This window comes from Rhineura floridana, chromosome 1 (genome assembly GCF_030035675.1).
Source record: "Rhineura floridana isolate rRhiFlo1 chromosome 1, rRhiFlo1.hap2, whole genome shotgun sequence".
Taxonomy (NCBI): domain Eukaryota; kingdom Metazoa; phylum Chordata; class Lepidosauria; order Squamata; family Rhineuridae; genus Rhineura; species Rhineura floridana.
The window spans coordinates 193,519,155-193,546,796 of NC_084480.1; the positions used below are offsets into that span (position 1 = coordinate 193,519,155).

Here is a 27,642-nt window from a genome sequence, read left to right on the forward strand (position 1 = left end):
GCTCTACGTGGGGTTACCCTTGAAAATGGTCCGGAAGCTTCAACTGGTACAGAATGCAGCGGCTCGCCTGATTAAAGGCAGCCGCTGTCGAGATCACATCACTCCAGTGCTGAAGGAGTTGCATTGGTTACCAGTTGTTTTCCGGGGCCAATTCAAGGTGTTGGTTCTGACCTTTAAAACCCTACATGGTTTTGGCCCAGCCTATCTGAAGGAGTGCCTCCAACATCATCAGGGATGCTGCTCAACAAGATCAGCCTCAAAAGGTCTTCTCTCTATCCCACCAGTTAAAACAGCTAGACTGGTGAGGACTAGGGAGAGGGCTTTTTCAATTGTGGCCCCCACTTTGTGGAATTCCCTCCCAAATGATCTCCACCATGCCCCCTCTATGATGAGCTTCTGCCGGGCCTTGAAGACCTGGCTCTTCAGGCAGGCTTTTGGGGATGGTTAGGTTTTAATATTATTGTTGAGATTTTTAATGTTTTAATGTATTTGTATGTTTTTATTTTGTACGTCGCCCAGAGTGGCTGGACACCCAGCCAGATGGGCAACTAATAAATTTAATAAATGAATAAATAAAATCACAAAAATCAAAGATGTGTGAATCCAAAAATAACTGTTCCAAACTGTACATTAATCTAGGAAGTGTGGATCAGGTCTGTCCATATTGCAATTCACAAATATTTTTTTTTCAAACATCCCTAACCAATACTGACTTTCTTAATGTGAAGTCCCATGGGAGTCTTGAATGAGAGCTGGGATATACTTTTGGTTTGTGTGTGGCAACTGTGATCAACTCTCTGCATAAACTAACAGTGGCCCCTATCACAAGCCCCAAGTTCCTGGCAATATTCACTGTTGCCTTGGCTGACAATTTTTATTTAAATTATTTTAAATTTTTATTTCCATTCTACTTTCGAGCAACACCCTCATAAAGGTGATATAAAAGAGTTCCCTCAGGGAAAAAAAAGTTTGAAAGCCATGACTTCAGTCATTGTGTGAAAAGTTTTGGGCTTTCTATAATACATATTCCACTCCACTGGGCTCCATTGGGAAGAAGGGGTGGGATAGAAATTTAATACATAATACCAACAGCAGCAGCAGCAAGTAACTGACTTTACACTATGAGCAGATTCATATATGAAGACCACCAAATGTTTAATGAGCTGTGAAAGATGAGGACTTTTAAAAAAGTCTTTATGCTTTCAGCAGACTTCTGAAAGGCATATCTTTTTAATATTCTCATAAACCATCCTGCTCTCCATTCATTTTCCCTTTATGTAAACAATTTTAAACCACTCATCTACATGTCATGATATCAGGGCAAACCATATACTCTATTGATTTGGGGATCATTTTTGATAAAACTGTTCTTTATCTGAATTCATTTAAAAAAAAAAAAAACAATGTGAATCACGGACTGCCACTATTTCAGGTAATATATGACCAAGAAAACCTCTCACCACTATGATTTGCTAGGTTAAGAGGGACTATGATTTTCTAGAACTTGAATGGAAAAAATGTGATTAATTTATGTCCTTATGCTCTCTTCTTTGTAGTCTTTGTCTCTCAGTAGGATATTTATCTTGTATTTAAATATATACATGTGTGTGTATATATACACAGACAGACAGACAGACAGACAGACAGACTTAGATAGATAGATAGATAGATAGATAGATAGATAGATAGATAGATAGATAGATAGATAGATAGATAGATAGATAGATAGATAGATATGGGGTGTGTTTATGAACCCAAATATTCCCATGACATTTATTCCTTTTTGTATAAGTTGCTCATCTAAATTGCTTTCACTTTCTTTATCACACGGAAAGAAGGTGACAAAGCAAAGGAACAAAAACATTACCAAAAACATGAATTAACTGCTCCACTTAATTTGTTTGATTCCATAATGTATCATTTATCTCAGTTAATTATACATTTTATGATGTTTCAATGTGCCTGTAAATCCGTCTCCTCCTGAAGAAGATGGATTAAAACTGTTGGAAATCAGCTTTAGCAGCTGCAGAGGTCATCACAGTCTATTTTGTCACAGTTGTATCTATTTTATTTGGATCTACAGAAATTTCCAAACCTTATAATTTATCACAGAATGCCACCGTCTCCTAACTGTCAAATGGTTGATTCTTTTGTGACCTCGACAGAACTGCTAGTGTAGAGATGTGGAACTTGTGGCCCTCCAGCTGCTCCTAGACTACAACTCCCATTATCCCTGAACTTTGTTCATGCTGGCTGAGGCTGATGGGTGTTGAAGTCCAACAACATCTACAGGGGCACAGGTTTCCCATCACTCAGGCAGTGTCTCATCAGATACCATGTGACACATGCAGATGAAACTGTGTGTGGTGGGTGGATGACTTGGTTACTTCTCATTTCAATTCTAGAAGACTCCATGGAGATTGAATTTTTATTTATTCATTTTAATAGCTATTCTTCGAGGGAGCTCAGGGAGTTCATGAAAGTTAACCCAGTGCTGGCCTGGAATGTAACTATGTCATCTACTCATTCCATCACCATTGTAAACAATGCTATTGCATTTTAGGATCTAACTAAGCTGTTTTATTCCAATAAATTACAATATAAGAAACTTCTTTTAATTTGTAAACTCCTAATGATGGAGGAGGAAGAATCTTAATAGTCAATCCATTCCTCTGTAAGGAGGATCCAGGTTCCATCCTTGGCATGGTACAAGCAGGGATGGGATAGAATTTCATCTACTCTAGATTTTTAACTGAACCAGTTGCATTTCCCAGCCTAATACATTGATCAAAATAGAATTATTCTTCAGATTTAATGCTTTTCTAAATTTTGCAATACAGTTATCAGTTCAAAAATAAACCAGAATGTGTACAACATGCACAGGTTAGGAGCCATTTTAAAAATGGCTAAATTGAGATAAAATACATAAATATATATAATTTTGTGATAAAACCTTTTAAAATATTTAAACATTGACCTGGGATCCTTCTGGGAGGAAGACTGGGAAGGAAATAAATAAATAAATAAATAATATTTTCATGCAATTTCTTTTTAAAAAAACAGATAAATGCAGAAATTGAATGGAATGAGCTTATGAACGAACACCAGAAAATTAACATGGAGCAGAAATAGACTGATCCCACCCAATCCAAGCACGTTCAAATAGAGCAGCTGAAAAAGTCCTCTGTTTGAAAAGTTGGAGAGCCTCCGTTAATTAGACAGTAGTAGGTTAATGGTGTTCCACTAAGCCAGCTTCATATTCCCCAATTTAAATATTTCTTTGTTTTTTGGGAGGTGGGGGGTGATGAGATGTACAACAAGATGGTTTCAATGTTTACAAACATACGATGCCTTTTTTTCTGCAGAGAAACGACAGTCATTTGGAATGACAGTCTTGTGTGAAGAGTTGTGAAAAGAAACATGACAATCCTTCACAGAAACAATTTCCCACTGATGGAAAGCTTGAAAGCTATTTGTTGTTATAAAAATCCTTCTGTCACAGGACTTCAACATTTCCCAAATATGTGTCAAATTATACCTAAAGAACAAACAGTTTGGATTACAGATTAATAATGAATAGAGCTTTCCCATTTTCCCAAGCGTTCTCCATTATATATAAAGCTTACATTCAGTAGGATGTCAAAATTATTTTATATTTTTAAAATGTCGTATGCTCAGCAAGACAGCTAGTGATCTGATAGAATCACAGAATAGTAGAGTTGGAAGGGGCCTATAAGGTCATCAAGTCCAACCCTGGCTCAATGCAGGAATCCAAATCAAAGCAATCCTGACAGATGGCTGTCCAGCTGACTCTTGAATGTCTCCAGTGTTGGAGAGCCCACTACCTCTCTAGGTAATTGGTTCCATTGTCATATGGCTCTAACAGTTAGGACGTTTTTCCTGATGTTCAGTCAAAATCTGGCTTCCTGCAACTTGAGCCCATTATTCCTTGTCCTGCACTATGGGACGATCGAGAAGAGATCCCTGCTCTCCTCTGTGTGACAACCTTTCATGTACTTGAAGAGTGCTATCATATCGCCCCTCAGTTTTCTCTTCTCCAGGCTAAATATGCCCAGTTCTTTCAGTCTCTTCTCATAGGGCTTTGCTTCCAGTCCCCTGATCATCATTGTTGCCCTCCCCTGAACCTGTTCCAGTTTGTCTGCATCCTTCTTGAAGTGCAGAGACCAGAACTGGATGCAGTACTCAAGATGAGGCCTAACCAGTGCGAATAGAGGGGAACTAGTACTTCACGCCATTTGGAAACTATACTTCTGTTAATGCAGCCTAATATAGTGTTTGCCTTTTTTGCAGCCACATCACACTGTTGGCTCATATTTTATTTATTTGTGTGTGCATGCTCCAAAGAATCCCCAAGCACATTCAGGAATCCATCTGGATCCATCAGACGTCTGGGGCGGACCATCCTAATGGGTCCTCCATCATTTATTCATGCTTTTTTGTTCTCAGAGATTGAATTTTTTTCTAGTGTTTTTCCATGGCTGAAGCAGACTTTTTAAAAAAAAGATTGCCTCAAAAATATCAATATTAATATTGATGTCTTCCTCAAAATAGTGATATTGATATTTTTAAAATGTTTGAGGAAAACACCATTTTTTTAAAAAAATGTATTAAAACGTGTTTTAAAAAATATAAATATTAATATAAATATTTTTGCAGAAAGAGCCCCAAATTGTTATTTACCACAAATAGTAAATAGTAAAATAGTAAAATAGTAAATAGCAGTACCGGAAAGAAGTCTGACACAGCGAAAATCGAACCAGCACCAAAATGCTGTTCCCATTCCTAGAGTGCTAGTGGTGCTACTAGAAGCTATTGTAAATAAATTACCATTACTTCTTCCCCTCACCCATTATATTATTGTTGGTGGTGGTGGTGGTGGTAGTAGTAGTGGTGGTGGCAGATTTATGAAATGTTTCCCATGAGGTATCCCAAAGTTATTTACAGTATAATTAAAACAATTACATATATAAAAACAGTTAAAACAATTACAGCCATAGTCGGGAAATGAAGAGGCGAGACAAGATGAATCATTGGTGAATCAAGGGCCACGTTTACTTAAAGCCAATCAAGTGCTTGATTACATACAAAATGATCTGCAGAGACAAGTGTGGAACCTAACTCATACCCAATCAGGTGAGGACACCCTGCTATGGGAAAGGGGGTGGTTAGGGAGGCCTTCCTGCTCCACCCCCCAGGGCCATACAACTCTGAGTAGGTGTTACAAGTTAGCCTCAAACGTGAACCTTATCCTGCCGATAGGCCTCACAACCCAGAAGGCAAGCCTCAGATCGCACCTTTCATCTTAAAGGGTGCCTAAGGGTACTCACCAAACCCTACCCTGTGAAATTCCCTCACATATCCACAAAATGTGACCAAATTAACCTATTTGCAGTATTAAACTACCTGGCCAGGCAACAAATCAGCCAAATCCAAATTAACTGAATAAGCCGAATAAAATTGAGCCAATCAGCCGAATTAGAAGAACAGTACAGGGCAGGAAAAAACTTGGCAACGAATGAAGGACAATGAGCTAAAAATTCCTACCTGGCCCTGAAGTGACCAGTTAAACTTGTACTGCCCTGAGGAAGGGTGGGTGGGAATCACGCAAGGCCAGAAAGAGGCCGATGGAGGATGGAGCAGGGCTTAAATAGCCACCCTGCCCTTCCTCCTGTGCGATGCAGTGTGCATGGCCATGCCACCACCATGGAGGTTTGAAGCCACACCAGAACTTTTCCCAGCATGGCTGCAAAGGCCCACCATTGACAGAGCCCTCCTAGTCTGTCGATGGGCAGGAATTACATATATAAAAAGAATTTTAAAAATGCATGAACAGAGATTATTTTCAAATAGTGCAACAAACCTGGGTAGTTGAGCTAGTCTTATAAAATTCTTTATAGCTGTCCTTCAAATTCCTTGGAAGTTTCACTAAAAGAGAAACCTTCACTTTCACTTTAAATTCCACAGAAGTGATATTCTGTAGCAACTCGTCATTTCTGCTTTCCCAAGAGATAAAGTTTTTAAACTAGAGCTCGCTCTGATGTGGTGAGATTTCATTTGTTTCATCTGAGTTGTTCCCCAAATGAAAGAAACTGAAGGGGTACAACATCCATGTGTGGGCTGTGTTTTATCAAAAATGAAACACGAGAATGAGCTTTACCAGACTGAATACAGCAGGAGAAAATCCTGGAGAACAGAAAATATGAGGGTCAAAGTTCAGGAAATGGGAATTTGGGGAAATCCCCATATTATCAGGGTGGGGGAAGGAGGCACAAAATGCCAGTATTTGAAATGGACATGAAAGACGCAGGTTAAAAAAATATTAAAAAATTAAAATCCTCATTCACTCTGAAACTAATTAAGTGTGGGAGCTTTCAACCAAACTAATCCCATAGAAGAATTCACAGAAGATAAGATTTGGTTTGGATCCAGCCTAGGTATTTCCAACACCAGATCCCTCCACTCTGGACCACTTTGGATCTGACCAAATTCACCTGGAGTCAACACAGAGCCTTGCTTTAGAAAGTCAGTGCTTTATATGTCTTCCTGTTGACCATCTTGGGAAAATGGCTAAGAGGGGAGGAGAAATCTTACCAACTGACAAGGATGCTTGGGGAACAGACTTTTTAGCCAGGAGTGGGCTTTCTCCCCACCATCCATTTTGTGGCACATTTTTACCTGTCCTATGGAAATCAATAGAGGTAATCTTCATAGGGCTTTCAAAAGACAGGGGGAACCTTGCACACCCACAAATGGTTGGTGGTGAGGGGAGAGGAAATCCTACTGCTACCAAGGACCTTTGGGGCAAGAGGGCCCTTGTCAAGGTTGGCAGGCTCCCTCCCCACTCATTTTTTTTGGGGGGGAGTACAGGGCAGGCTTTACTTGTCCTCTATGCAAACCAATAGGGACATTAGTGCCTCTTGTTAAGGTCTTGTTTTATTTATTTAATATTTGATTTATTTGATTTCCTCCCAGTAGGAGGCCGGGGCAGCAAACAAAAGGACTAAAAACAATTTAAAATATCATAAAAACAGACTTTAAAATATATTAAAACAAAACTTTAAAAACATTTTAAAAGGTTTAAAAACATCTTTTAAAAAAAGTTTTAGAAACATCTATTTTTAAAAAAAAAAAGTTTAAAAAAGGTTTAAAAAGCAATCCAACACAGCAGACTTGTTAAATTGTTTTGTTTATATTTGCTCCTTCAGAAGGAAGGGAAAGATATAAATTATAATAATAAAAATAAACATAATAGTAAATAGTGACAAAGGATGCCCGCACCCCCCAAAAAATGGCTGGTGAGGAGGAAAGCTTATACCCCAAACAAGAACCATTACAGCAGCAGCTGCCCTGATACATACATTTGCTGTCAGTACTAGCAGGGTCTCCTCTGCCAACATGCATATCAAAGCAGTTGTCAAAGCTCTGAGATCACCCCCCCCACACACACACATTTTTAAATATTCAATATTTTAGGGGGCACTAGGGCAGATACATAGGGTTTTATCCAATGTCACTGCAAGAGCAGACCAACTGAAATTAATGGAATGATTAGCCCAGATCTGTTAATTTCAATGATTCTGTTCTGGGTACAACTTAGCTGGATACAACCCACAATGTTTGCTTTAGGAAATGAAAATAACAATGGATATTTCTGTAATTTCACACCAGACTAAAAGGTAGACCCAATTGTTACACAGCGCACACCACATTAATGAAGAGGCATCAGTGACTGCAAATACTTGGTTACTGTAATCCAAGAAGAGGCTATCTGTAAATATGGTATTTATTTGATTGTATTTCGATACTGCTTACATTAAAAGAAAACTCAAAGCACTTTACAGAAGTTAAATACATGTTAAAACCATTTAAAACAGAGAAACTAGCTTCGTGAGTAATATGGCAGAAGGGTACAGCGATAGTGCTTAAGGGAAGCCCATGCAAACAGTTTTTACTGCACGGCAGAAACATACAATGGTTGGCACCTTGCAAATAACAGAGAGGAGGGCATTCCAGAGGGTAGGTGTCACGACAGACAAGGCCACCTTTCTTACTGCCACCAGATAATATTCAAAAGGTCATGACATCAAGGCCTCCTATGATGTCCTTCAGCATCCCAGGCACCAGAGACCCTGGGAAATATACAGCATCCTCATCCCTGGGATGCATGCTAAGGCACTATGTTAGGCATCAGATTGGAAAGGAACCTCCACTGAGACCTTCATGGCAGTGCACCCATAGGAAAGCCTGGGGGAAGAAAAGCAGGGTGAAGTAGGGTACAGTAACTCATGGTGAGGTTATTGGGATTTGCAAGGGCGGATGGCCAGTGTTCAGACCCTGCAACCTCCTATAACAGCCAGGATCTAAGCAAGGTGCATGTTCCAAACCGCTGAAATGACAACCCACTGTTTCCTTTGAACACCAACTTGACTTTTCAGTAGAGGAGGGAACTGTAAGGGAAAACAGCCAGCAATTTGAAAAGGTTTTGGTCAATCTCTTCATCAGCTCTATGAGGAAATACTCACACAAACCAGATATTAAATTATTTCTGGATCTACTGAAAAAAGCAAGTAATACAATTCCATTCACACCCCTTTCAGTAAAGTATTAAAGCTTTGATCCACTAGGGAATGTACAAAGTATTCCAAGGTCATTATGTCGATACAATTTGGCACTGTTTGTGAAACTATTCCAGTTTAGCTGCAACCGTAACTATTGCTTATTTGATAACAATTTTATGGGTCAGATACCAAAAGTTCCCGTACTTCCCACCAAAGTGCCTCTTCTGATTAAACCCTCCACAGTTCTGCAAAGCATTCCATGACATGATTGCCAAATGTTAAGTTTTAGTCGATTTTTACTTCCTTACACCAGTTTCTGTCCCACAATTTTTTTATATTCCTGCAAAAGCTGGCAGTTATTATTTCACTTTTATGACATTTTATATGACAGAGGTGAAAGGTTTTCAACTTGAGCAGTGAGCAGAAGAGAAGTTGGTGTAGAAGTGTTAGTTTTTTGAGGGAAAAACATTGCCAACAAGGAAACCGCTTTATATGTGCGACTACAGCTACAAGAGAAGTTTCGTGGAAGTGTGAAAAAAGAACCCCATGACATCTCTGTTGAACAAAATTTTAAAAAAAGAGTGCTTGACATGTATGCTGCTAGAACTCTTTCCCCTTTGCACTTGGAAATGCCTGAGTCTATTAAGCTGCTGTCTCTATTACAAAGCAATATTCAGGGTCTGGTTTAAGCAAAAGCAGGAGCAGTCAAAAGCACTGCTGGAGAGAGAGCAGTGAAACCAGGCATCTGGCAAGATGCAGACCTCTGTCTGAAATCTTTGGAGAGGTCAGGTGTTGTACAGAACAGTTTCAAAACCTGGTACTTACTAGGGAAGAAGGGTAACTGTTTGAAATGTGTGTGTATTATGTCATTAGAGACATATACAATTCTGATTCCGCTAGTGCTTCAGAAAAATATGCTTCATTATTAAAGCCAAATTTGAGGAGTATCCAACAGGCATTTCAGAGACAGTCTAGAAGCATTCTCACTCATCATGATGTGTAGATAGGGTTGCCAGGTCCATGGCCTGAGACTGATCCTGTATCTTTAGGAAAAGAGAAGGTCAGCCAAGTGCAGGTGTTCTTGCAACTCTGTAATGGGAAAAAAGCACAAGGTGGATTCTCCCTCCCCCCTGCATAACTTTTAAAGATACAGAAGACCTCTTGGAGGCCGGGCCTGGCAACCAAGAGGTCTTCTGTATCTTTAAAAGTTGGGCAGGGGGAAGGGAGAATTCCACCTTGTGGTTTTTCCTCATTACAGGGTTGCAAGAACACCTGCACTTGGCTCACTTTCTCTTCTCCTTAAGATACAGGATCAGTCTCAGGCCAAGAAACTGGCAACCCTATGTGTAGATGAGCTCCTTACCTCTGGCTGTAATGTTTAGACCAATCTTCCCCAACCTGGTGACATCCAGATGTTTTGGATTACAATTCCCATCAGCTCCACTCAGCATGGCCAATGGTCAGGGATGATGGGAGTTATAGTCCAAAACATCTGGAGGGCACCAGGCTATGAAAACCTGATTTAAGACAACTCACCCTTTGTGCTGAGGCCAGCAATGTATGCAGTGAGCTGTTCTAAATTTGGGTAAGATATGTGGTACCCTCCAGCTGGTAGTCACCAAATAACATCATCCCTGGCTGGAGCTGATGGGAGTTGACAACAACAGCAGCAGCTGGAGGATACCACACTGATTACCTTGTTCTAAACAATGACTGCCCTTGTTCTCTACTATATTGCCAGAAGTTGGAGAACTCAGTACAGGGATGCAAGCCCCATGGCAAAAAGTAACATATAGAAGGGCCTCTACAGCACACTCCTATGCAGGGTTGCCTAAGGGCAAGATTACTCATAATCTCAGCATGTACATTCTACAAGCAGTGGGGCATGGGAGCAAGCCTTGGGCTCATCATTTCCACATGTACATTGTGCATACCAAGTCTAGTATGAATCAGGACTAGGGATGGGGGAAAAACTTGATTCAGTTCACATTTAAAGCCAAATTTAGCAAATTCACACTTTCCAAAACAAGATGAGAACCAAAACACAGCTAGCCTTTGAAATTCACACTTACCTGAATTCTCCAACCAAGCAATGTTTACAAAAGTGCATATATTCAGGAACAATGTGCACAAAATGAATATATTGGTGAAAATAACATACAAAAATGCATTATGTTAGGATAAATTGCTTGTAAAAAAGCTGTGCATTAGTCAAAACTGCATATAAAATGTATTTAACAGGAAAAATTGCACTAAAATGCTGAAGAATTTTCATGAGGCGATTTTTAAAAAATCTCAAATTGCTGCAGAAATGTGGAGAACTGAATTCAAGATTAGAAAAATGAGAAACCGACAGGACTGAAATTGACAGATCATTGCATCCCTAATCAGGATGTTCATTTGTGCATTTGGCTGGGCCCCATTCTTGTGATCCTTTTTTGAGTACTTCCATATAGGCAAAAATTCTAAGTTCATACCCTTACAAATTGTTCTATGCATGGCAGGTATTTCTAAGGCTGAGCTTTTTCCTGCATTCACCATATTAGGAATAGCCAAATCAGGGCTGTGTGGGAACTGCCCTTCCATCTTTTTTGACATCTTTGATGATATACTGACATTTCCTATGTGCAAATGCATATTCTCTCTCTCTTTCTCCCCCCCCCACGCAAACACACACATACATAGTCAGGATCATAGAATCGCTAGGTAGGTAGGTATTTTGAGTCCTAAGAAATCATTCTTCACAACGGGACAAGCTTCCAGCTCTGTGGTGGGCAACCCAAGTCATCCTCATTACTCCAACCTCCCCATGAGTTCTGAGTTCTGTTGAATGTCCTGTGATGCTGATGCTCATCTATGCACTTCTCAAGTGATAGCCTTGACTGACACAATGAGATCTAATGAATAATACTTTCGGCAGAGAAAGGGGGAATACAATTTCTAGAGCAGCTCTCTGTTAGCAAAAATCTGTCTAAATCGTGCATTATAAATCAACCCACATGGAACCATGTCCCCTACAGCACAAAATATTTTAGAACATTCATCAGAGTGATATAACAAACACAACCATTTTCATTTTGAATTTACTCATAACTGATAGAACTCACTCTTGGGAAATCTTGGTGGATTGTCATTGACATCAGTGAGAGTTATGTTCACTGTAGTAGTTCCAGCCAGTCCTCCAAGCTGACCTCCCATGTCCTTGGCTTGAATAAGAACCTGATATTGTTCTTTAACTTCTCTGTCCATGTTTGGCAAGGCTGTTCTTATAACACCTTTTAAAAGAAACAAAATAGTTTTCCCCCTATGAGATAGAAGAACATTTCTGAGATAAAACACCATATATAACATGTGTCCCATAGCATCAAGTTATCAGGATTGTTTTGCACTGAACAGGGTTCACAGAAAATGAACCTTACTCCAGTGAACTCTACGCATATACTACTAGACTATGCAGTGGTATAATAGGGACTTTTTGTTTTTTTAAGCGTCTAAATTAGACTAGAGTTGTGTATTGCGTTGTAAAATCACTGTGGGTTTTTGTTTGTTTGGTAATAGTCAGGGACACCATTTAGGTATGGTATAGAGGATATATTGGGGTAGGGTGGGGCTTAAATAACATAGGATGCAAATATTTGAAGAGGTGTCTCTCCCTACAGCAGCCTGCCCATGTATTGGGATCTGAAGGGGAGATCCTTCTTGTCCCACCACTGGGTTAAGCCCATTGTGTGTTGATGTGAGATAGGGCCTTCTCTGCGGTGGCATCCCATCTTTGGAACTTTGTTCCCTTGGAGGTATGACTAACACCTTTGTTGCTTGGTTTCTAGCACCAGTTGATGATGCACCTCTTCACCTAGGCCATTGGAGGGGTTCATCTAAATGAGCGTAACTGTGAATTCATGCACATCCATGTGTTGAATTATTAATTATGATTGCAATTTTAATATTGGTTTTAAATTGTTATTGGAATATTATTGCTTTACTCTACTCATGTTTTGACTATAAACCATCCTGGGATCATAACTGATGAATGAACTGTTTAGAAATTGAACAAGCAAACAAGAAAATAAATAATTTTTTCAATGTGATTATTCCTCAGTGTGATTATTCCTCAGGAGCATCTTTTTCTTTGGCCAACTTGCTGGGTCTATGTACTAGTAATCATCACAAACAAATAGGCACATGTACTAGGTATGCCAAAGGCACAAACACCTTTTTTAATTATCAGATATAAAACCCCTAACCATGACAAATGATCTTGATATGCCACTATTTGAAGCAGTCTTGACTATAGTTTTAAACTTTGCTAAGAAACATGATCTACCCAATGAAATCTCTTTGCTCCTTTCCACTGAAATCTGCCCACAGTTAAGTTAACTTGGAAAGATAATATGTACACCATTATGTGTCCATTATGTACACCAAACAAGAAAATGGTTTACCAAACATGACAAATGGCAGGTCTGAAAAAAAAACATTGACTTTCAAATCAGAGGATAGTTCTGTTGATGAGAAACAATGTACTGAAACCCATATGCACCTGTAGTGGCCTCCAGTTCTGCTGGGAAACACAGGCAGCCATGACTGAAGACTCTGCTTCCAGCCTTTACCATATGCCATTTTCCCCAGCAAAGAGGAGAGACTGATGCTTTTGTATAGTGTATTGTAAAATGACATTGCATTGTTTGTTAATACACGGAATGCATCAATCTTTCCCTTTAATACCCCATTTGTAGACCCTTTGGGGGGTCTGAAAGTGCACAAAAGTAGAGCTGTGTATTAGGTACCTTCAGATTATGAGCTGTGAACTCTCTCATGGGAGTTCACACATCCTTTCGCTATCAGGTCACTTGCCATAGGATGACTCATAGTATGACTCATCAACAAGTATGCTTCTCCTTTGAAGTAGATAACAGATGGTAAACAACACCTGGTCATGTTGTGTCTACACACAAAGTCAGATCATGACTCAGATAGTAAATAACTGGAGAGTATTCTGTGATATGGTAACACCACCTATGGACCATTATTAGAAGTAACTTATGACAGTCACCTCTCTGGCTATAAATACACAGCAGACATAGATAGATATCAACCATCACACATCAATAGTATTGACTCTGTGAAGGCCTGAAGAGAACTGTTGGACTGAGCCACAGGAGGCCCCTTTCCTTGCAATACCATGGGAAGGGGGCTTCTTGCTATAATAATTGATTGGTAAAATGCTATCTTCTATGAAAGGTCTTAATGTGATGCTGAATACAGTGTGGTATCTGAATAAAACCACATTAACTAACACAGCTGTTGTCAAACCTTATTGCTTATCTGATTTCATCATAAAAGAACATCTCTCTCTGCCCCCCCCCCCCGGCAAATGCAAGGTGATGATGACAGAACATGAATCCAACTTGGCAAGCCCCTCTCACACCCCCATATGAGAGGATGCCCCAGAGGTTTCTGAATCTATCTCACTTGCACCAGAAGAGGGATCTGTCAGGCTTGAAGAAGCACCTTGTGGACCTCTTTGGATCTAGGCAGAATTGATTCCTGAACAAGTTGCAGACAATGCTGAGAAGACTCATTTTGGGTTGATACTGGTAAGGGTGCATGCCAGCTGTGTGGGTGGAGAGGAAGGAAGGCAGCGCTTCCGTGGCCAAGCTGCTTAGGGTTAGCAGGGGGGCTGCAACCCAAAGTCTTTCCTAACCTAGACAGAAACAAAGAAAAATGCCCTGCCCCTGGCTGATCTGGTGAAGAATATTCCGAGTGAGTACAGCATCATTACTATTTTTATTTTTGCACTGTATCAAAAATATCATCAAGAAGTTTTAAATCTAGTCAGAGCCTTCCTAATGAGCAATTGGTGGTCATCCCACTACGGAGTATCCAATCACACAATGCTTTTTTTCTGTGTTGATGTCAAAAGTCTTGTTCTATTTTTTATTATGTAATGGATCTTTGTCTTCAGTTTACCTCCCCCCAAAACCCAATCAGAATAATTGCAAAGTTTGGAAAAGTTACTTTTTTAAACTACAACTCCCATCAGCCCAATCCAGCGGCCATGCTGGCTGGGGCTGACGGGAGTTGTAGTTTTAAAAAGTAACTTTTCCAAGCTCTGAATAATTGTTATGTCTAAAAGAGCTTATGAGCAATATTTCCTTCCTTTTCTCATTCGTTATTAAAAATCTTAGTAAAATTGAGAAAACGGTCGCTTCAAAAACAGGTGTTCATGTTCTGTGCCATAACCACTTAACCAGAACAAATAACTATGTGCAGTTAACTCTCAAGTAAAAGAGAAATTGTCTTATTTCATTATTTTACCTTCACCTTGCCAAAGAACATAGGGAATTATACCATGACTATGTCTATAGAACTTGCATCTTCTAGACCACAGTAAAATCTGACCCGTGACATTGAAAAAAATTACATTCATAGGCAGGGAGGAGGAGGTATTTTGCACAAATATTTGGAGAAGGGAGAGTAAAATATTTGGTTCTAATCCAGAGGTAATATGATTCCTCACTTGAAAAAAGTCTCACCATATAGCTCCAGTCATATCATACTGCTGATAGTTTATTCAGGGAGAGGGAATAAAATCTCTCCTTTGAAGACATGATTGGTATTATTGTTAGTGATCTGACTTAGGCCATAGGTGTAGTTCCAGATACTCTATCAAGTCAGGAACCGCAATGCAACACCCATTTGCCTATGTAATTCATCATCCACTAACGGATCCCTATTACCATATATGTATATTGCTACTGTATCAGGGTGCTTTTCAGTCTCTATGGATCTATCAAAGCATAAGATCATGTTTTTACAAACATAGATGAGGAATCCAAAGCTGCACCCCTTTGCCTTACAAGTATGAATCCTTAAAGGTCTAACTCTCTAAACAGAAGGTGAGTACTTCTTTCTGCACCTGGTTCATGCCCTGCAGTCTTGGGAAGGCACAGTACAGTGGGAAGTAGTTGACTTGTTATGGAAATCATGTTTGGGGGAAAGCCATCTGTGAGTTCGGATTTGAGCTGGCTTCGATTCCAGCTTCAGTTCTACATGTCTTATATCCTGTAGACCTCAGGTTCCATATCAGAAACCTGGTCTAGTTCCTTTGCTTATTGATATAGCAGCTCTCGACCCAACTGGCTCATTGTCCTCTATCTCCATGTTTGAGGCAAAGGGGGAATATAAGAATAGGAAAGGACAGTGACCATTCACAATGGGAAGGGGGAGGAGTAAGACAAAGACCTGGTAAAAGATAATGGCTTTCAAATAGTTACAATGATTTAAGGAGAAGCAGATTGAGCAAGCTCCTGCGGTTGGAGACTGCCCATAACCAATGACCCTCCCATCTTTTCAATGTGAAATCCCCAGCTTCTGAATGAATATAATTAATGAAGGTGGCACTGAGAACACAAGCAACAAACGCTGAGCACGGGATCCTGGGGAAATCTTTGTTGTCATATTTAATCTCATCCAGAAATACTGCATAACACACATATAGCCTGGATTTTAACACCTCTATATTGTCAGCTAGATCTAATTAATCAGAACATTAAAGGAGGCAGTTTTTATCCCCTCGAGCCTGAGGAAAGAGGGGGGGAAACCCTCCATCCTAATTTAAAAATAAACTCACTGATTCGCACTTGTTATATATAATCCTTTGTTAAAATGGGGTATATTTGACAGAGGATGTGACCTCTGGGGCACCTGCACTGACAATGCTATGCTGTTTCCATCCCCAGTCATTGATTAGCTAGGAAGCAAGGGTCTTTAATACTCCATCTGACATTCAAGGAGAGATTTGCTGGGAAAATAAATTCCATTTTCAGAAAGGGGGCAGACAGGCAGATCTTTCGTATGGTGCATTCAAAGCACACAGTTGGCAGAATTTAGTGTGCAGCATTTTGGTTAAGTCATTGAATTATTAAATACAGAAGCAGGAGTGACATTTCAGAATATAGGGCAAGATATGCAATTAGCTGTCCTCCTGTCCCATGAGTATTTCTGGACTGTTTATGCATCATTTCCCCCTCTACCCACACATCTAGTGGACTCATAACAACAGTCTGACATTAACACTTGCCTCCCATCCTTCAAGCCAGATACCTGCCAAAAGCAAGCAGCTGGAAAAAAAAGAGAGAGGCAGGTTTCCCACACGGAACACCACTGTTAATTAAAAGCCTGGTTTATTCGAGATTAAAACACATTTCACGTATCATCCTAGCAGTACAGCACATGCTAAAAGGTCCTAGCTAAAGCTCATGCATTTTACATGGTGCAGAACACAGCCTGATTACCAGCTGTTGGCAACAGGGGTAAATGTAAGGTTGAACCATTAACAAATTAACAAGAAAAAAGTATATTACTGAGCATTCAGTTTTCATATTATACTAAACATTTTGGTTGTGTTTCTATGTCAAAATAAACTGTTTTAGCATGATGGGAACAAGCCTAGAAGAGCCTCAGGCTCATGCATCCTCCTTTCCATTCCCTTTAAGAAACTCAGAAGCTTTTGCTTATGTTTTTGATTAACAACAGTTTAGCTTTATATCCAAACCCTAAACTATGGTTTGTTGAAACAAGTCAGCTTCATAAGCCATGTTTTGAAGTTGGCTTGTTTCAAACAAACCATACTTAAGATTAACCACAGTTGGATCTGCACAACACAACAAACTATGGTAAATCAAAATCAGAAATGAAAGCTTCCAAATGCCTTCTCCTGGCAGTTGAGTGCTGGAGCGGGACAGGGACCACATGAGTCTGAGGCTTGCCTTGGTTTATTCTCATCTTAATACGACTTTGTTTATCCTATTGTCCCAATACAGCTTTTAGGTGCAAATGCAATTGATCTGCTATATATGGTAAGCAACACAAACAGTAGAATCATGAAGTGCATCTCTTGGAAACATCAAATTCAAACTACAGATGGGGGAAATCACATGTTTAAATACTCACAGGGGGAAAAAGCACCTCCCTGTATATGTAAAACCAACATGTCAAGGAGCTTACCCTGTTCTCTACTAGCTTTCCATGTATATGACTTTTTATATAGGGAAGCATTAAACATGTGACCACCCCCTCCGGTTCCCATATGCTGGAAGTGATACAATTCAGCAAGATCTGCACCATGTGATTCTGATGATGGGGTAAGTTAGGCTGAAAGCAGATGTTATGCTTCAAGCATGGAAATCATACCTCTAGGAATCATGATTATTATGTAGATTCAGAAGGGAAGGCATTAAGAGGAATGAAACAACACACAGGAGAAGGGTACTTAACTCTCCTCCCACCTGACTTACTGTCAAACACACACTCTTAGGATTTCAACTTGAGTCATTGACCTCGATAGCAAATAGATTGTTATCAGATATAATAAAGCAGTCATCTGTAGTAAGTAAAACATTATACACAGTAGGCTAAATTGGTACCTTGAGTTAGTAGTATAATAGTGTCTGGAAACCAGATTTACATGGGTGCTGTGCAACCTATGAAATTATTTGTGTGATGTCACACTCACATGGTCATGACCATTTCAAACATTCAACCCCCATAATATTTTGGAACATGCATGGCCAATATTAAAATTAGCACAACTGAGCCACAATTAGGGTGTTTGAAGAATTAATTCTTTGGAAATTCTGATGAAAAAAGGGACTCAATCGACATTGCTTAAATTAATGTGTGGATCAGAATGCAGTCATCCTTCAGATTTCATGTGTCTGAATTTTGCAATACAGTTCTCATCTCAGCCAAGTATCTACATCTGTATCTCTCTCTAAATACACATGCATTGTAGAATAAAAATGTTTAGAAATGTGTATTTTTATGAGAAAATGTGTCAAAACACATCTTTGAATATGAATCTGTATGCAGTTTTTAAAATAAAAAATTAAATAAAATAAATCACAGAATAATGGAGAAATGGAATGCAACAGATTTATGAATGAACACATGTGAAACTGATATGGACCAGAAATGTGCTGATTTATCTATCTATCTATCTATCGTCAGCTCTAATCACTTGGGAGCTGTTTCACATTCCCATACAGAACCATGCCTGTTCATTTCTTGGATAGACCTTGATTTGATCCAGCAAGGCAATTATTATGTTCATTGAATTGTGAAAAGGCAATACTACTTACCCTATGCAAATAGGAGGAAGCTGATGCTTTTCCACGAACAACCATTGCAATAACACTGTCACTTTTTCTTCCTCTGTCATCAGATAAAGACTGTCCAGGTAGGCATCTAATCAGTTTGATATTTGAAAGCAGGAAGCAATAAGATTCTCACTGACAAAATGTTTATTACCTGTCTTGGGATCAATGGAGAAATATGGCTGTCCCTGAAGAATGCTGTAAACTACTCTGGCACTATTTCCATAAGTAGGGTCATCAGCATCTGTTGCTTTGACCTGCAGCACATATGCCCCTAAGAAATGGCAGAGAGAGAGAGAGAGAGAGAGAGAGAGAGAGAGAGAGAGAGAGAGAGATTAATTTAGTAAACAAAATATGATATGGCTTCACTCCTATCAATCTATTTTTTTGGATGTATTAATGTTGATCTCATTTATACACTAGCATTTTATTTTTTTACAAAAAAACACCCTCAAGATGATTTAACACGTTTTAATACAAATTAGTCAAAACAGCTCAATGAACCTAAAAAGATCCCTGCTGGATCAGATAAAAAGATATCTAGTCCAGCATCCTGTTCTTCCAGTAGCCAACCATAAGCATCCTGTTCTTCCAGTGGCCAACCAGATGCTTATGGGAAGTCTGCAAGCAGGACTTGAGTGCAATAGCACTCTCCTCACTTGTGATTCCCAGCCACTGGTATTCAGTTGCCTCTTATCCTGGTTGGTCGCATATGAGCCAACATTAGTAGTCACCACTGATATCCTTATTGTCTGTGAATTTGTCTAGTCCACTGTGTTTCCCTCATTCTCTCAGTTAAGCTGCAGAACAGCTAGCCACTGATGGATGCTGACAGCAGAGGTATCACATAAGTCAGTAGAGAGGGCTTCATTTCTTCTCTATCATCTGCTGCATTGCAAAACATAACTCTTAAACAGGGGTGTGGAACCCATGTCCCTACAGAATAATGTTGCTGGATTACAATTCTAATTTTCCATGACCATTAGCCCTGACTTGGGTCATAAGTCATTTAGAATTTAAAGCATAGTGCATTTTAAACACAATGGCAACACTTTAAACCACTTCCAGACCCCCTTCACCATCCACAGAAAAGGTAATCTTTGGCTTAGGGCTTAGAACAGGGATGTGGAGCCTATGACCCTCTCCATTGGCCACTTGGGACAGGGCTGATGGAAGATCGAGTCCACCAACTTCTGGTCCAGGTTCCCTACCCCTGCTTTAAGATTTCTCAGTGTCCCTGCTATGGTACTTAGTAAGCATAAACCAAACTAGAATCAGGTGAGTTGTTCCTCAGCACCCCTGCACTATTGTGTCCAAACACAATCACCATCACACACATACCTCAAGAGATATCACTCAGCAGGGAGGCTATTTGTATGGAACTATGTCAATCAAGAAACAATTTCCATCTGATCAATAGTAGCAAATGAGAACCTTTTATTTATTTATTTTTGTTTTCGGTATTATTCCTTTTTTATATACATCACAGGAAGGATCTCGAGGCAGCTTACCATATGCAATGGTTTCCCCCAACCGCACAGCAGAATTGCCAACACTGAAACAGACCAATGCTTTCCCCAGCCATGGAGGGGTGACAGTGTTATACCAGAAGAATTTCTGCAAGTTGTGCACCTGTTGGTTGGGTAGGCTGCAATTGTATGCACACTGACCTGGGTGTAAGCCCCTTTTTATACACTGTGGGAACTGCCAGGAAAAACTGAGACTGCTAGGCTGGGACCTTGGCTTTCTCCTTTATGCTGCTGTACAGAATACATCTATCTGTTTGCCTCAGTGCTTCCTATCCTGACACCTGAATGAACTTAGACCAAGGTGCAGTAGTGGAGTGGCAAACTGAGAAGTGAGGGTCCCTTCATGATAGTCACAGCCACCACCACCCCTTTTTCGCTGTGGGGTTGAGAATGAGATCCTTTTTAATGCTTTCTCCCACAATAGACATCCCTAGGAACCAATAAGCATGAAAGGGGAGAGTATTAGCTACTGAAAAGAGTCTTCTGTGTGGCTGACTCACTTCCTTTCACTCTGATTGGTTCCAATCAGCAGGAAAGAACAAGGAAGCATGTTGGAAGACTCTTCTCAGTGACTAACACACTCCCCTTTCTTGCTGATTGGCTTGTGGGAAGGTGGGGACATAGAGACCCTGCTGGGACCCTGCTCCCAAAAAAAGTAAGGGGTCTAAGATCCCCCAAGATCCTGGACCACTACACCCCTGCCAAGGTGGCCCTAATGCCACAAATTGCTTGCCTTGTCTTAGTAGTCTGTAGGAAGCAGCTGTTACTGGGTGCTCTTGAGATGGACCAAGCTCACCTTCATCTAAGTCTCACTCATCTTGACACCATAAACTCTGTAAGCTGCCACACCTTCTTACATATTCTTGGACAAGTCCATACATTTTCTCAATTGCAGTTGGCCAAGCCTCTGTGAGATAGGCCAGGGTGAGCGGAAGAGACTGATTCAAAGTTACTCCAAAAGTGCTACAGGCTGGGTAGGCATTTGAAGCCAGTCCTAGGCCCGTTCACATGGAGGTTTAGTGTGGATCTGGTGCTTTTTGCAGATCCTTTTAATTTGGACTGTTTACGTGACTTTTTTGCCAATGTGAGTGCATTCAGCTGCTATTGCCTTTAAATCTGGATTAAATCAATGCGTTAAAAATCTGAAATTTGTTTGAAAACCCGCACCAGCTTCGGTGCCCACCTACCGTGTAGTCGCTTTTCTCCGCTGTTTTTGGCTGCATGGGTTGTTCTCCATTTTAGATCCTCCCTTTCTCTGCCCCCTACACTGTCTGTGGATGTCATTTCGTTTCCTGCCACTGACAAACAAACTTCCGGTCGCTCTAGTCTTCCTTCCCCCCCCTTTCCCCTCTCCAAACAAGTTCCTCCTTAAGTCCTTTAAACCAGTGACACGCTCCGTTTACTCTCTTTTTTACTTCTCTCAACACATATTTTTGTACGTTATGCTTAGCCGTATGCTGCCATCCTCATTGCCCTCCTTCTTCCTGGCCCTGCTGGGCGCCCTTTACTGCAGCAGCTTTGCCCAGGACGCTGACGCTATCACATGCTGGCTGCTACAAGTTGAGGGCCGTGGCAGGTGGGTGTCACTGGTGCTGCCGCCGCCACTGCTGCTGCTTCTTTTACTCACAGCCCCTCAGGAGAAGGAGGAGGTGGCACCAGGAGGGTGGCGGTGGTGGCGGAGGAGCCCCCGCTTGGCCCTCATATCTTGCAATTGGTGGTGATGAAGGCATGCATGCACACACACACAAACACAAAAATATACACACTGCACACTATAAACATTTCATTCGTTCTTCACAAAAAAAGGGGCTTTGCATAGAGGAAATGAAACTGACAACAGTAAGTAATTTCATGATTGTTGCACCCCCTACTGCACCCCCAATGAAAATGACAGAAAACCCCTCCCCTTCTCGATTATCGATGGGGATGTTCAGGAGGGAGTTAACATGTAAGTTTGGGGGCGGGGCCACAAGGAAACAGCAATACTAATAAACACAAACGTGTGTGAATGCAAACCAGCAAAACAGCGAATTGGAAGGTAGGGAGGATGGACGTGTGTGAACCGTGGAACTCTATCTCAATGAAAAAACTTCAATACGGATTTTAGCTCCCATGTGAACCTGGCCCTAGTCTATCCACTTACAACAGAGAGTGAACAGATGGAGAATGTTCTATCAGGATACACATTCTTAAGAAACTTCAGGTACAATGGAACAAGCAATGTTCATGCCCTATAACGCACTGAACATGTACATTTTTGACATTTATTAGCTGTTCCAGATGATAAAATCTAGTCGATCTGTATTAGCTCTTCTCTGCAAATCTTCATTTTTTAAATATGGTTGCTCTAAAAATGTAATACTTTCAATGGCAATATTGCCCTATAAAACAGGCTGTCACATACACACACAAACCAGACCACCCCAATCAATCAACATCCATTTACCTTGCTGCCTCCTGCCTTGCCCTCATCTACTTTGCTTTTTCATTGAAAGAGCTGAAAAGGAGATTTAAGGATTCTCTATATTGCAATTCAGATCAGGAAGGCCTTAGACTCTAACTGCATTTTCCTGACCTGTTACTGGCAAAACCTTACAACCGTGAAAGTATATGGAGCATCTGTAGAGATTCTGACAGTACCTGTCTTTTATAAGGGGGTGGGGGTTTGCTACCAATTATGTGCTGTAAAGACAAACTTCTGAAGCTGATTCCTCCATAAGTAATACAAGAAAGAAACATCTGACCTGGAGAGGAGCCTTTCTCTAACTTGCTGCATTTGTGCCTGGACTGTCCCCAATGAGTTTGCTGTTAGAAAGAGAGAGGCATTCCCATCTATTGCTATACATTCCTGAAAAAGTATATATCCTCTCCTTACTCTTTGTCAGCTGCCAGATGTAATGATCTTCACATAAACAGTGTAGTGAATTTTCATTATGAAGAATAGCAAGTCAGAATTTTATTTATGCAAGTGTTAGAGGGATAAGAGAGAGAGAGAGAGAGAGAGAGAGAGAAGCTTTATTTTGTGCACAGTAGTGTAGTGGTAAATTTAGAAGTGCAGAGTCCCTTCATGAGAGTCACGCCATGCCCCCTCACACTCCTCACAGCCACTCTCCTTTCTAAGATTATGCAATAAAAATAAGCTTTCAATCTCTGTGATTTATAAGTGAATTGTTTGGATACCAAGAATCCCTGAGGTTCTAAAGAGCTGCTATTTCCCCCTCCCCTACACTTGGCTAGTGTCTTCTGTCTCCTTGTAATCTTCATTTGAGACCAGGTATTTCTTATAAATGATTTTCTGCAGATTCTACTACACAATAAGTGTGGGTGGATGTTTAAAAAGATCCCATGTATGCATGTCTACTCAGAATAGGGTTGCCAGGTTCCTGGCCTGAGACTGATCCTGTATCTTTAGGAGAAGAGAAAGTCAGCCAAGTGCAGGTGTTCTTGCAACACTGTAATGAGAAAAAGCACAAGGTGAAATTCTCCCTTCCCCTTGCACAACTTTTAAAGATACAGAAAACCTCTTGGTTGCTAGGCCCGGCCTCCAAGAGGTCTTCTCTATCTTTAAAAGTTGTGCAGGGGGAAGGGAGAATTCCACCTTTTGTTTTTTCTCATTATAGTGTTGCAAGAACACCTGCACTTGGCTGACTTTCTCTTCTCCTAAAGATACAGGATCAGTCTCAGGCCAGGAACCTGGCAACCCTAACTCAGAAGCAAGTCACTTTGTATTTAATGGGGCTTACTCCTAGGTAAGTGGGTACAGGATTATAGCCAAGGCTTTTTGTGAGGAAGAGTAGAAGAAGGTTCATGGTGAGAGGGCCCCTTGGGCACACTAACCTGGGAGTAGGGACACTTGAATGTAATTGGGACAATGCAGGCAAAAACACAATAGTTATGCCAAATTGGATGAAGCCTGGAGGTGTGCTAAGGGGTGGGGAGAAAAACATGTCCCTTATAAAGATGCATCACTTTGATTAAAGGAAGCAACATTGGATACCTATGATATAAGCACTAAGCCCCAATTTGCAGCCATTTTATACCTCCTTCTGTATCTTCACAATAAACCTGTGAGGTAAGTTAGACTAAAAGAGAGTGAGTGGCCCAAGGACACCAAATGAGCTTCATGACTGAGAAACGATTTCAAATTCTTTTTTTCTCGAAAATGAAAAATAAAAAGATTGGAGTAGTTATTATGAGGTATTAATAAATAACCACAACAAATGATTGCACTGCTTGATTTTTATCTATTTAAATCTTGAATTTATCCCAGTATGACCACCTGACCAGAATTGCTATACATCTTAAATCACTTCTGACCCCCTCCATCTGAAATAGAATCGCTGGTCTTGTACTGAATGTAGCATTGCCATTGTAAGATCATCAGTAACATACCTCCACCTCCCAACAGAAATATCCAAACTGGATATTTTTAGCTGGATTGAACTAAACAAGCAGGCAGGCAGGCAGGCACACACACACTTATCTCTCTTGCTCTCTTTCCCTCCCCTGCTGCTGGCTTTGGGGTGGGACATGCCCCTTTTGTGCTGCTGGGTTGGGATCCATGTTAACAGAGAGAGAGAGAGAGAGAGAGAGAGAGAGTTTAGCTATGTTGCTGCACCCCCCCTCTCTCACAAACACACTATTTCTGTGTTTGCCTATGCAGGGCGGATCCCAATGATCTGGTGTACCCAATCCCAAAGCAAGGAGAGGCAGCGACCATGACCCCCCGCTTCAGCCCAAGTTCTCCTTCCTCCTACCTTCTTTTCCACTTTCCCTCATCTCCACCTGCTCTAAACTCCGCTCTCCTCCTCTTCTCCCTCCTTCACTGTGGGTCTCCCCAAATTCTTCTGTTTGTTCACTGTACTCTCCTCCTCTCCTCCATGCAGACTGTAGCCCTGGGTGTCTATTTTCCTCCTCTGCAAACTCCTTCACTGTCACATGCTCACTTGGTTGCTTGCTCTTCATTGTCCTCTCCAACTCCACATCCTCAGTGTCCTTCCCACATGCACCTTCTCCCACAACAACAGACATCCCGAGGTGCCAATCAGCATGAAAGGTGAGACGTGTTAGCCACTGGATGGATTTCACCTCCATTCATTCTGGTTCCAATTAGCACAAAAGGACAAGGAAGCATGTTAGCCAAGTGAAAAGCCTCTTCTCAGTGGCTTACATGCTCCCCTTTCAATGCTGATTGGCTCATAGGATGTTAGACATATAGGGATCTGGCTGGGACCTGGCACACAAAAAAGTAAGGGGTCAATGACCCTCTGCAACCTTGGATGACTAGAGCCCTGTTTGCGCAGGCCTATCTAGTTCCAGAAAGGGTATATATGTAAGCATGAAAAACTACACATATTATTGAAAATCACAATTCAAAGTTAGGAATGAGGTTTTTTGAACTGAAAAGTGAACATAGTTCTTGAATGCAAAATTCAAATGCTTTAAGCTACTTTACAACTCTGAATTGTTTCAATTTTCAAACATGAAATCTCATAACTGTCAAATGTTAAATAGCAATTAGTATTTCATGTTCTTGCTTAAATGATATTTTTTTTAAAGGAAGAAAATATATTACCATAATCTTATACCAACTAATGTCATATACTAATGTGTGCCACTATCAAATATGATATACCAACTGTGCTATACACCAATTGTGATATATACCAACTATTAAAACCTTTTCAAAGTATTTCCTGGGAAACCTGGGTTATGTAGAAGTTTATCAAGACATTTCTATAAGAACAGCTAAAAGACACATTCAACAAGGACAGCCAAAAGACACATTCAGCCCAATATTCAGAGAATATCAAGACAATAAAAATTTATCTGGAGAATATTTGGTGAAGAGCTGTAACACATTGTTTGAAAAGAAAAGGCCCCAAGTTCAGCCCTTGGCATCTCCATGTAGGATTGGGAAATAATCCTGTTTGAAACCCTGGAGAGAGATCAATCTAGATGGACCAGTGGTCTGACGCAGTATAAGGTAGTTTCTTTCTACGCTTTCTAATATTCAGCACCCAAATTGGAAAAGGATAGTTTTCAAGAGCAAATTCATGTAATCTCTGTCTAGCATCAGCTTGCTTCCTTATATTATGAGAGCTACATTCTTCGATATACATCTCTCATCCAGTCTTGTTCTGACAATCACATTGTTATGATGTGGCACAAGAACACTCTGAACAAATTTACAAAGCAAATCATTTACAATGATTCAGATATGCATGAATCTCACAAAACATCTCTGACAGTGCAGTCCTAACTCTGTCTACTCAAAAGTAAACTGTTTGGAGGATGAGAGGTACCATTCTACAGGTAAAAAAGAAAAGAAAATTTCATACTATATCCCTGACCTAGATAGCGGGAAGAGTAAATCGACAGAATTGCTTTCTAGCAGTCATCTCATTATTTTCCTGCTAGAGATGCTACTCTGTAATAGATCCACTGCATCACAAATCATTAAGATTTCTTTCTTCTTTTTCATGGATGATAGGAGAGGTTTTCTTGCTGGATGGGTGAGGACAGAAACACAAAAAACCAGGATTGTCTTCTGTGGTGATTTTTTAAAAAGTCATATTTTTTGTACAGTTTTGCCATGATCAATGAAATCTAACTTAACTTTTAAAACATTGCTAAACAAAACAAAACCCAAACAAAAATAATCCCATATAAGAAACTGCTGGCTTAGTTTGCAATAGATGAACATGGATTTTCTAAATTGCCATGCAAATTAAGTTTTCAAAATATTTATAAATATAATATTTCTAAATAATCCACACCAGTTTTTCTTCCTTTTTTAAAAAAGATGCAGATTACTGTCAGGGCTGGTTCCAAGGGGCGGCCAGGTGGGGCACTGGCCCAAGGGCCCCTAAGGCTACATGAGCCCCTGAGGGGGGCCTCTGCTCCACTTCTGTGATTCACAGCAGGATCGCTGCCACGGATCGCACAGCGAGAGCTTTGGGACTCTGCCATTGCCTTGCTTAACTTACCTTGTTCTGCGGTTGCGCATGCAGCGGTGCCCTTAAGAAAGATGGCAGCTGAGGTTTTCCTAAGGGGCTGAAGCCTCTGCTGCCATCTTGGCTGATGGCACGCATGTGTGCTGTGTGCTCGTATCCCTGCCATGAACCAAGATGGCAGCAGAGGCTTCAGCTCCTTAGGGAAATCTCAGCCACCATCTTTCTTAAGGGCACCGCTGCATGCGCAACTGCAGAACAAGGTAAGTTAAGCAAGGGAATGGCAGAGTCCCGAAGCTCTCGCAGTGCATGAATCGCAGTAGGGGAGTGCTGGGGCCTGGGGCAGACTTTTGCCCAAGGGCTCCAGCATGTCTGGGGCTGGCCCTGGGCAAGCACATGTGTGTATGTGTGTGGCGCGCACATG

At 40.7% G+C, this 27,642-nt stretch overlaps 1 protein-coding gene across 3 annotated transcripts in view; it reads right to left on the bottom strand.

Moving 5' to 3' along the window:
* Nucleotides 1–27,642, bottom strand: part of CDH12 (cadherin 12) — a 444,800-nt gene that overhangs the window by 86,971 nt on the left and 330,187 nt on the right. For all 3 annotated transcript variants that reach the window (XM_061589878.1, XM_061589885.1, XM_061589867.1), the window contains exons 5-6: nt 18,891–19,010; nt 11,687–11,854 (exon numbers count right to left, since the gene is read on the bottom strand). In XM_061589878.1, coding sequence (XP_061445862.1) covers nt 11,687–11,854; nt 18,891–19,010 — 288 coding nt within the window. The remainder of the gene's footprint in view (nt 1–11,686; nt 11,855–18,890; nt 19,011–27,642) is intronic.